The sequence below is a fragment of the Oncorhynchus nerka genome, linkage group LG24 (genome assembly GCF_034236695.1).
Source record: "Oncorhynchus nerka isolate Pitt River linkage group LG24, Oner_Uvic_2.0, whole genome shotgun sequence".
Lineage (NCBI taxonomy): Eukaryota > Metazoa > Chordata > Actinopteri > Salmoniformes > Salmonidae > Oncorhynchus > Oncorhynchus nerka.
Window position 1 is genome coordinate 84,940,802 of NC_088419.1, and position 11,606 is coordinate 84,952,407.

At 42.4% G+C, this 11,606-nt stretch overlaps 1 protein-coding gene across 1 annotated transcript; it reads right to left on the reverse strand.

Annotated features, from left to right (window-relative positions):
• Window positions 1-146: 146 nt before the first annotated feature.
• lg24h1orf210 (linkage group 24 C1orf210 homolog) lies at window positions 147-9,269 on the reverse strand. Its single transcript, XM_029633258.2, has 4 exons — window positions 9,145-9,269; window positions 2,210-2,334; window positions 1,192-1,702; window positions 147-1,002 (listed from the first exon to the last, which is right to left on the reverse strand). The coding sequence occupies exons 2-4, from the start codon at window positions 2,318-2,320 to the stop codon at window positions 590-592; spliced, it is 1,035 nt and encodes a 344-aa protein (XP_029489118.1). The 5' UTR covers window positions 2,321-2,334; window positions 9,145-9,269; the 3' UTR covers window positions 147-589.
• Between the last annotated feature and the right edge of the window lie 2,337 nt (window positions 9,270-11,606).

Consider the following 11,606-nt stretch of genomic DNA (forward strand, 5'->3'; position numbering starts at 1 on the left):
CTGCTTAAGTTATGCATAGGCTACTATCAGGCGTGTTTGTCTATTGTACTATATAAAGCATTGCATTATCATAGATCGACGCATATGCCTGACTGTTTCAAGATAATTGTATGTATTTTTCTACAGAAAGAAAAACAGATGCGCTATTGAATTTGAAAACGTTTTATTTTATCTACAAATGTAACAAAATGGAGTGCAGGCACACCCAAATAACATCAAATGCATTGGTAAAACTTTAAAAAATCTAACTCAAAAACAAATAGATTGATTGATTATTTGACCCACTTTAAATAATAATTTTCGAACAAATTTCTATCAAAGTCTGTACCAACAGTCAGTCCAATTTTGAAATCCATTGAAAGACACCGGCAAAGGTGCCCTATTGCGGAGCTAAATTGAGTTATTGCTATTATCAGTTTTGTATTCATCTGTCTCTGGACTGTTTTTTTCCCTCTAAAGATGATGGAAATAGACATGCTTATGTTTAATATCTGCATTGGCCCCAATCAGTGTCCAAATAGACTAGTGACCTCTCTCTCTCTTCCCTCTCTCATTCTCTCCCCTCTCTTTCCACCTTCTCGCTTTCTTCCTAGCCAATGGTAAAGTCCATCCCATCCTCTTCCTCCTCTTCCTCCACTTCAAGTGCCCTCTTAGCCCTCTCCCTCTCGCTGGCTTGTATGTAGTTATCCTCTATGAAGCCATCATCATCTTCCTCATCCTCTATCACAATCTCTCCCTGGGGGACAGCAGCAGGGTGGGGGCTCTGTGCCTCTCCCCCATGGTTGTACATAGAGAAGCCCACTTCCAGACTGTTGGGGTCACACTGGCTGGCTGTGTCCTGCTCGGTCAGACGGGTGTGGCGATAGCTGGCTAGGTAGCGGCGGACCAGCTGGCATTTGGCCAGGCTGGCAATGAGGAGGGAGAGGGAGATTGCCATCACAAGGACTGCCACCAAATATTGCCAACTGTGGGAGGGGCGGCTCTGACCAGGCGACTCTGTGCCTGTTAGGCAAGAGGGGAATAGGTTTTACTGTTCAAATCATTATTATGAATTACATCACAGCTATAACAACCAAGACCGATTGAGTAAGCATCAAAGAATTCTCTGACAGCTGATAATTATATGATATGACTTAACTACATATAAATGAGATGATATGAGGCAGAAGTAAGTTGTTATGAGATCCTTACCATTAGCTGTAGTCATTGTGTTCGTTGGAGTTGTGGTGGGATGTTCACGGTCATTTGCCAACAGTTTTCTATGAGATGGTCTTCTAATTCCTGTCGACAAATCATCAGAGCCACGCTCAAGCTCTTGGTTCCCATGGAAATCCAGGAAGGATATAGTTACTATATCTTGAGTGGAGACAGACAGGGGGACTTGCAGTCTGTGGTGCCCCAAAAACAGCTTCCCTAACCTGGGTAAACCCTGCAGAGCTCCAGCCTCTATGGAAGTCAATTGGCAGCCACTGAGGTCTAGTGTATGCAGGGAGGGGAGGCTGCAGAGGTCGTCTTTCCCCAGCAGAGGGAGGTAGTTGCCTGAGAGATTGAGGGTAACCAGCTGATCCAACCTCTGTAGTTGTCTGAGATGTTGAGGGTTAGTTAAGTTGAGGTGGTTCTGGGAGAGGTCCAGTGTGGTTGCATTGTCCCATATCTCTGTTGGAATATGAGCCAGTTTCCTCCAACTGCAGTTAAATGATGCCTTGGGGAAGAGATGGACAAGATTGGTCAAGCCAACCCTTCCCATGTTGTGGTTGCAATTTAGCAAGAATCAAGAAGTGTAAAATTAACTTTATGATTTTTGGAAGTTTCTCCCTAAAGCCATTATATGGGTGAATAAAAAAATGTGGTGCTAATTAATTAATTAGGAGTCTTTGCAACTGTCTGGTGCTGATAAATAAATATTCCATGTAACTTTAAAACGAAAGATAAAGAAAAACATCTAATATATAACAAATAAAGTTGTGAACAACAAATCAATTCGCTCAAAGAGAGCCCCAATCTTGACATAATTCTTATGTTGATATCCTGTAACGAATCAGACTTCACTCCCAGATGTAACATTATCTTATGATCAACAACAGGGAAACTGTCTCAAACAGGAAATTCCCCATAGTGTTTTCCTCACGTGACTGCTTGGAACTGAACAATGGCAAGAAAAAGAGGAGAAGAAAAAGAGGAGAAGAAGAAAGCTGTGTGTCTTTCTTACCGTGCCAGTATTGACAGTACACGGGCCAACAGTGCGACTCTGAAGCATGCTCCCGCTAACTGTTCCCCAGAAACACAAAACCACACACAGGCCGTGGCCCCAGGACCCCATGGTTCCCCCGCTTCCTGTAGGAATCACAGATGGACAGACAAAGACTAAGTATTAATCAGACTGACAAATGAGTCACAACTAAGTATTAATCAGACTGACAAATGAGTCACAACTAAGTATTAATCAGACTGACAAATGAGTCACAACTAAGTATTAATCAGGCTGACAAATGAGTCACAACTAAGTATTAATCAGACTGACACAACTAAAACTGCATTGAAAAATAATAACCAGATAACTAGAACTGAATTGAGAAATAATAACCAGAACTGAATTGAAAATTAATAACCAGAACTGCATTGAGAAATAATAACTAGATAACCAGAACTGAAGTGAGAAATAATAACCAGAACTGAATTGAGAAATAATAACTAGATAACCAGAACTTAATTGATAAATAATAACCAGAACTGAATTGAGAAATAATAACTAGATAACCAGAACTTAATTGATAAATAATAACCAGAACTGAATTGAGAAATAATAACAATAACTGAATTGAGAAATAATAACAATAACTGAATTGAGAAATAATAACTAGATAACCAGAACTGAATTGAGAAATAATAACCAGAACTGAATTGAGAAATAATAACTAGATAACCAGAACTGAAATGAGAAATAATAACCAGAACTGAATTGAGAAATAATAACTAGATAACCAGAACTTAATTGATAAATAATAACCAGAACTGAATTGAGAAATAATAACAATAACTGAATTGAGAAATAATAACCAGAACTGAATTGAGAAATAATAACTAGATAACCAGAACTGAATTGAGAAATAATAACCAGAACTGAATTGAGAAATAATAACCTGAACTGAATTGAGAAATAATAACCAGAACTGAATTGAGAAATGATAACTAGATAACTAGAACTGCATTGAGACAAGTGTTTTAATTCATACTTTATCCTCTGGGAATTCATTCTACATCTTGTTTTATATGTTTATAACCCCAAATAAATTCAATTTTATTCACTGTGCCCAGACTCATAGGGCCTGTGACCTTACTGACATAGGCCCACAACAAGTTATGTGACCTGCCCAGGAAAAATGGCTGGCCCTAAAATACACCAGAATCGTGTTGAAATATGACCAGTTTTTTGACATAACTAAAACCAGTGACCTCTTATACTCTTCTGTAAGCAAATGTGCTGAATGTACATTTGTTTGCATGCAGTGTTGACTCATTATGTTATATACAGATCCGCAGACTCATTGCACATTCTGAAGATTGTCTATTGGCATGTTCTCACAAAGACAAGAGTACCAGTTTAGTGTTCCCACATGATTTGTGCAGGGGTGTTCCCACATTTTCTATGCAGGGGTGTTCCCACATTTTCTATGCAGGGGTGTTCCCACATTTTCTATGCAGGGGTGTGTACACATTTTCTATGCAGGGGTGTGTACACATTTTCTATACAGGGGTGTGTACACATTTTCTATACAGGGGTGTGTACACATGTTCTATGCAGGGGTGTTCCCACATTTTCTATGCAGGGGTGTTCCCACATTTTCTATGCAGGGGTGTTCCCACATTTTCTATGCAGGGGTGTGTACACATTTTCTATACAGGGGTGTGTACACATTTTCTATACAATAAAAAGTAGATTTAAAGCATTTAGTTAAAGACTGAAGAGCTCTTTCACACACTTTAACAATAGATTTTGTTCTGCAGATTGCTTTTATGTTGTTCTTCTCACATCTGTGACTGTGTATCTTTCTTTTCTCTTTGTTTTTAAATCTGATCCCGGCCTGTTTGTAGAGTCCTCCTGGCACCAAAGAGATTTTTCACAGAGAGGGCCTACTGGCTGGTCGCTCTGCCATTAGGCTTCTTCTCCTCTCCTCCTTCTGCTATTAAGCTCAGCACGGTTGGCTGTAAAGACTCGAGTGGGGATCTCTTAATCTCTTCCTGTCCTCGCACAGTAAAGGCACAACAACACCACGCCTGGGAGCTATGGGAAGTCCAGGAGCCCACAAGAGACTATGTGTGTAGTAGCCCACTGGACACAGACGTCAGTACAAAGTCTTGTTTTAATTTACATTTGGTTGAGTTGTCAGCAAACGTGAATTCAACATAAAATCAACAAAACATTTCACAATGTCATTGGATTTAGGTTAAAAACACTAAATTCTCTTGTGTTGATGACTTTTTCAAATCCAATCAGTTTTCCATGTTGATTCAACGTCATCACATTGAATGTTTTGGTTGAAATTACATAGAAACAATGTAGATTCAACCAGTTTTTTTCCCTGTGTGTGTGTGTGTGTATGTGTGTGTGCGTGCGTACATCTGTATGAGTGTGTGTACTTTATGTTTAAGGGTACACTTTGAAAGGGGCTCCTTGACCAGCCCTCCACACATTCCCGTCCTTGCAGCCCAATGCCACATAATGGGTTGCCGGGTCTTGTCCCGCTTTTCCCTCTCCTTCCCCACTCCTCGTTCTCCTCTCTGGATACGGAAGTGACACACAAAGCAGTCCTTCATCTGACCTCCTGGTGACACCCTGTGGTGCCGGTGAGGTGAGCAAGCCTTCTTCCCCCTCCTCAGTCCTCATCCATGGTTCAAGATAGATATCTTTGCCATTGGTTTCATCAAATATTTTGCGCGGGAGCTAAGTGATGCCATTGATTGTCAAGAATAAAGGATATGGTTTGATCATACAGGGATTTGAAAACAGCTGGCAGAGATGGAGGTTGTTTGAGGGAGATGTTTTAGACACATGCAATGGGTACCTGCTACTCTGGATAGGGTGGAAAACACACAAATATTTTTTCTAAGTTGCTCTTTACTTTTAAACCCTCTAGAGTCGATGTCCGTGCCTCCCGTGGAAATCTAATTATCATAATTTTAAAAACCATAAACATCCGTCAGTTTGAGCTAGAGATATCTGTTTTGTTGCTTTTGATGCGTCTCAATCCAGCACATCTGTTGATGTGACAGAGTTAGAGCGGCGTTTGTCAGGCCTTCAGACATCCCGAAAATGGGTCTTCTCATAAAATCGTCTGTAGCGTCCGAACGGTGTGGCCTACAAACTAGTATGACCCCTCGATGGGAAGATGAGAGTCTCACCACCATGATGGGGAAGTCTTTACTGAAATCGGTACAGCCCATCTGCCGACTTCTGTCTGTAGCTTCTGAACGGTTTGGGCTACACACCCTCTGTGGAAAGGCGAGACTCTCGCGAAAATGTACAGTTGAAGTCGGAAGCTTAAATACACCTTAGCCAAATACATTTAAACTCAGTTCTTCACAATTCCTGACATTTAATCCTAGTAAAAATTCCAGGTCTTGGGTCAGTTAGGATCACCACTTTATTTTAAGAATGTGACAATACAATAGTAGAGAGATGATTTATTTCAGATTTGATTTCCTTCATCACATTCCCAGTGGGTCAGAAGTTTACATACACTCAATTAGTATTTGGTAGCATTGCCTTTAAATTGTTTAACTTGTGTCAAACGTTTCGGTAGCCTTCCACAAGCTTCCCACAATAAGTTGGGTGAAGTTTGGCCCATTCCTCCTGACAGAGCTGGTGTAACTGAGTCAGGTTTGTAGGCCTCTTTGCTCGCACACACTTTTTCAGTTCTGCCCACAAATTTTCTATAGGATTGAGGTCAGGGCTTAGCGATGGCAACTCTAATTCCTTGACTTTGTTGTCCTTAAGGCATTTTGCCACAACTTTGGAAGTATGCTTGGGGTCTTTCATTAAATAAGTATTTATGCTTACCACGCTGCGCCTTGGTCTCCTCCATATGACGACCGTGACACAATTAGCCTATCAGAAGCTTTTAAAGCCATGACATCATTTTCTGGAATTTTCCAAGCTGTTTAAAAATAAAAAAAAGTACAATTTTTTTTACCCCCTTTTCTCCCCAATTTCGTGGTATCCAATTGTTAGTAGTTACTATCTTGTCTCATCGCTACAACTCCCGTACGGGCTCAGGGGAGACGAAGGTTGAAGGTCATGCGTCCTCCGATACACAACCCAACCAAGCCGCACTGCTTCTTAACACAGCGCCATCCAACCCGGAAGCCAGCCGCACCAACGTGTCGAGGAAACACTGTGCACCTGGCGACCTGGTTAGCGTGCACTGCGCCCGCCACAGGAGTCACTAGTGCGCGATGAGACAATGATATCCCTACCGGCCAAGCCTTCCCTAACCCGGACGACGCTAGGCCAATTGTGTGTCACCCCACGGACCTCCCGGTCTTGGCCGGCTGCGACAGAGCCTGGGCGCGAACCCAGATGCATGGCCCTAGACCACTGCGCCACCCGGGAGGCTTCCAAGCTTTTTAAAGGCACAGTCAACTTAGTGTATGTAAACTTCTGACCCACTGGAATTGTGAGTGAATTATAAGTGAATTATAACTGAAATAATCTGTCTGTAAACAATTGTTGGAAAAATTACTTGTGTCATGCACGAAGTAGATGTCCTAACTGACTATCCAAAACTATAGTTTGTTAACAAGATTAACAAGACATTTGTGGAGTGGTTGAAAAATGAGTTTTAATGACTCCAACCTAAGTGTATGTATACTTCCGACTTCAACTGTAGATGTTAGTTGTTTTGCTCTAGGACGCCCACAGGCCTCACAAGACTCCGCTGAAGGTACCCCGGTACCAGCTGAAAAAACTAATGGAAGTACACCTATGTACACAAAGTATGTGGACACTCTTTCAAATTAGTGGATTCTGCCATGTCAGCCCCACCCGTTGCTGACAGGTGTATAAAATTGAGCACACAGCCATGCAATCTCCATAGACAAACACTGACAGTATATTGTCCCGTACTAAAGAGCTCAGGGACTTTCAACATGGCACCGTCATAGGATGCCACCTTACCAATAAGTCAGTTCATCAAATTTCTGCCCTGCTAGAGCCTCCCATGTCAACTGTAAGTGCTGTTACTGTGGAATGGAAACTTCTAGGAGCAACAACGGCTCAGCCGCGAAGTGGTAGGCCACACAGCTCACAGAACGGGAGCTCTGAGTGCTGAAGCGCGTAGCACGTAAAAACTGTCTGTCCTCGGCTGCAACACTCACTACTGAGTTTCAAACTGTCTCTGAAAGCAATGTCAGCACAAGTGCTGTTCTTCGGGAGCTTCCTGAAATGGGTTAATCATGGCCGAGTAGCCGGACACATGCCTAAGATCACCATGCGCAATGCCTAGGGTCGGCTGGAGTGGTGTAAATCTTGCCGCCATTGGACCCTGGAGCAGTGGAAACGCGTTCTCTGGAGTGATGAATCACGCTTCACCATGCCCCAATGTGTAGTGCCTACTGTAAAGTTTGGTGGAAGAAGAATAATGGTCTGGGGCTGTTTTCATGGTTGGTGCTAGGCTCCTTAGTTCAAGTGAAGGTAAATCTTAACGCTACAGCATACAATGACATTCTATATGATTCTGTGCTTCCAACTTTGTGGCAACAGTTTGGGGAAGGTCCTTTCCTGTTTCAGCATGACAATGCCCCTGTGCACAAAGCGAGGTCCATACATAAATGGTTTATCGAGATTGGTGTGGAAGAACTTGACTGGCCAGCACAGAGCCCTGACCTCAACCCCATCAAACACATTTGGGATGAATTGGAACACTGACTGCGAGCCAGGCCTAATCGCCCAACATCAGTGCACAACCTTACTAATGCTCTTGTGGCTGAATGGAAGCAAGTCCCAGCAGCAATGTCCCAACATCTAGTGAAAAGCTGTTATAGCAGCAACTCCATATTTATACCCATGATTTTGGAATTAAATGTTCGACGAGCAGGTGTCCACATACTTTGGGCCATGTAGTGTATATGTGGAGACTGTTTCATGACAAAAAATAAGGGGTTAAAATGCATGTACAAATGTAATAAAATGTTTCTGAGAGATATAGGACCGATACTTCAGAACAAACTTCCTTTAGATTCTTTGGGGGACTATCTGTTTTTCCATGTGGTGAATGTGTTATTCAATTTGTTTGTATGGGCTAATACCAGTAAGGCCAAATTAAAATTTTAATCACATAATGTTTTAATTTGATTTTTTTATACTTCAAGGGGTCTTAAAATTCAAAATCAAATAGCTAATGATCCTTGGTGTGACCTTCTTAAAACAATTCCATATAGCTTAGTAGAACCCTCCACCGGCTTAGACTGTTGTGGGTTAATGAGTTTCACATCTGCAACTCTGTTAATCCCACAGCAAGTCATAAACAAAGCAACTGGCAATAGGCACAATCCTTTCTAACATTTGTTTAAAAGCCTACACAGTGTCAGCAATACAGCCAAGCAACTTCTAGAAACAAATACACCAGAAACTAATATCTTCAGCTTTAGAGGTCAGTGGGATCAAAGAGTAATGCATTGGACAGACCTTTAGCTTACTGCGTCTCCTTGTTAATGTAACTAGACCTCATCACATCATCCTCCCCGAATGAACAATGTTTCAAGACGTTGGCTGTCAAAGGTTTAGCCTTATTTGATCAAAACAGCGAATGTTGGGTAACAACACGTGGGCACGACTGCCTGGCTGAGCAACATGCATCCTTATATCCATTTCTCTCTCATTCATCCACTTTCATGGTATTATATCTCGTAAATAGCCGTCAAAACATAATTATTGATATACTGTAGTTTAGATTGATCAAAAGGTTGTTTGCATTTGGTTATTATACTAGTATGTCATAGAAATATACCAACATACTGTATTACCATAACCACAGTACTAAATGATCAATAAGAGAATCGGGAGGTCATATGATCTCAGTGTTGACAAATGGAAACAGCCCCAAAGGTTAACATTTAAAGAAAGTCCGCTCATTAGAAGTGTCCTACCTGGTCAGCCTGGTCTGTATGTACCTGAAACCCAGGTAACAATATGTCCTCTTCCTTATAGCTCACATTAATGCAGCATTGTCACTGTAAGTTTGTATTACGCCTTTTCTATAAAATGGAGGCATGTTGTGCAAAGGTTGAAAGGGGTGTGTTCACCTCAATCGTGTTCTGAAGGACTTGAGTTAATGAGTAACTTTGTAACTACATAGGTGTGCTCGCCTCTCCCTCCTACTTTGCCTTTATCCAATGGTACTACACCAGACCTGATCAGAGTCGCTAGTCAATTCAATAACAACATGGTTGCTATAAAATGACATGCTTTGTCCTCCCATATGTCAGAATGTTTATACACAATTAGTAGTCAGTATCACACAGAACACTGTTCCTGTTATCTGGGTTCACAGCTGAGAACCCATGTTATTTACACGTCAATACACATTCACATTTACACATTACATAAGCTTACTTTTACACAAACATAGTCTATCCACAGTCAGGATATGATATAGCACAGACAAAGCGCACCCCACAGACACATTTTGCTTTGTTCTCATAAAACCACCCTATCTCTCAAAACGTCTGGATCTGAGAGAGGGAAACAGACAAGATACATGTGAAGCGTTTTTTGTTTACTTAAGATGTTCGGGCCTTGAGGGAGAGAGAGCGGCCTTCTGCAACCCTGGAAGGAAAAGGGGGGGATCCAGAAAACAATAGGGCCACATCCTGTCCTGCTCTCTGCGCCGAACCTGCACTATGCACTATGCACTCCAGGCCTCCAATCCTCTTGTGCTTCTAGCACGTTCCTAAGAGGCTTCGGCTCGTTAGGGGAGGCAGATGGCAGGACAGCAGGGTCATATTCATTAGGCGCCAAACGGAGGGACTACCTGAACTGGTCTAATAAGAAATGCTTGCTTTTGCTTTTGCTACTGTGTGCCCTATGGAACATGACCCTGCAAACTGGCCACTCAGCAGTGAAGGAGTTGTGGGGTTTCCCACCCGTACCTCCAGGGACTCCTGCTGTTTGTCCCAGTGGTATGGCAGTTGAGGTCAGTGGTCAAGCTCCCTCTGTAAGACAGCAGTGATGGCCTCACTGCCTCTGTAAAGCAGGGGAAATAACAACACATGTGTACAGTACAGTACATTACAATGGAGAGGGGGACAGGGAGAGGCTAGAACACAAACAATCCAGCAGACAGTCTGGGCTGTTTTTCTTTTGGCACTTAGAATGTCATTAAGGGACTTCTGTTTTTCACTGTTCAGCCTGGTCTCATAGACTAGATGTAACATAGTAAAAGTAAATCCGGGACACTGAAATGAATTTGAATTTTCACACACAAATTTGAATTTGTAACATATCATACAAAACGGAGTGAGACTGATTTAAATTTACCATGCTACGTCCAGGTTTTGCTGTCTGGATATTACATTGGCTCCCACATATTACACAATTGGTGAAGACACATAATGTTCTTTATTTTCTTTATTTTAGGTACCTAAGGTCATAACTGCTAGTTTTGTTACATTTCAATTGCTTGATTTCATTATCCAAAAGCTAGTCTGGAGTTTGGAAAGACAAATTTAGATCTTTGACATTTGTATTCAATTGCAAGAACATTCACTTTCTTTTTGAGGTGGAAACCGCCAGAAACTGTGGGCTCTGTGAGGAAAGTGATTTGTCCAAGTGATGTGTTAATAAATTATTTCTATCACTTCGGTGATTGGCTTGGGTTCTTCACCCAGTGTGTGAACTAGCAGGCTATAACAATAGTCTGATGCAGAGTAGAAACCCACTGGGAATCACCCACACATAGGATTGAGTGGACTCACACTTCATAGGACTGGTTGGCCCTCAGATATAAAAGCGCTTTAATCACCCTTCTGCATAGTTACACAATAGGAAAAGAGATCTGTATCTGCATCCCTGTAGTAAACCCCACAGCAGGTGTTCATGTACTGTAAATATACAAGGTGAAGGGTATACTTTAGGGGTGTGCCCTTGAACCGGTGGGAATCGAACCTGGGCTACCTCATACATCCTGATGATACACATCTAGGTAGCTTGTCAAACAGTAAAACACAAGGCATATCAGGACATCAAACAGGCTTCTGCAGAAAACTGCACATTAGATTAGATACCAGAGCAAGGACTGTCTGTGCATCAGTATGCATCACTATTAATACAGCACACTCTCCTTAGATCGCTGGCTTGGTTGGAAGCACTCCATGCTGGGTCGGTGGCGACCGTCCACAGCTCCAGCTGTTTTCCCCCACTGGCTGATGAGAACTACATAGTCCCTGCTCCAGCTGCTTTCCCCACTGGCTGATGGGAAGTATAGTCCCTGCTCCCTGGGCCGTGGGCAGAGGGCTGAGCAAACACCCCGAAGGCAGACAGGAGACACATAGGCTTTCCTGTCTATGCCTTTGCTCCAGGCTGCCTCTGCCTGACTGGGCTGCACGCTGGG

Bases quoted from the DNA above. Each gene is read 5' to 3' on its own strand.
- lg24h1orf210 (XM_029633258.2), bottom strand. From the start codon at position 2,320: ATGGGGTCCTGGGGCCACGGCCTGTGTGTGGTTTTGTGTTTCTGGGGA. The intron at 1,703-2,209 runs GTAAGAAAGACA...CTCTTCCCCAAG, and splicing joins GTACTGTCAATACTGGCACG to GCATCATTTAACTGCAGTTG. The intron at 1,003-1,191 runs GTAAGGATCTCA...CTTGCCTAACAG, and splicing joins CACAATGACTACAGCTAATG to GCACAGAGTCGCCTGGTCAG.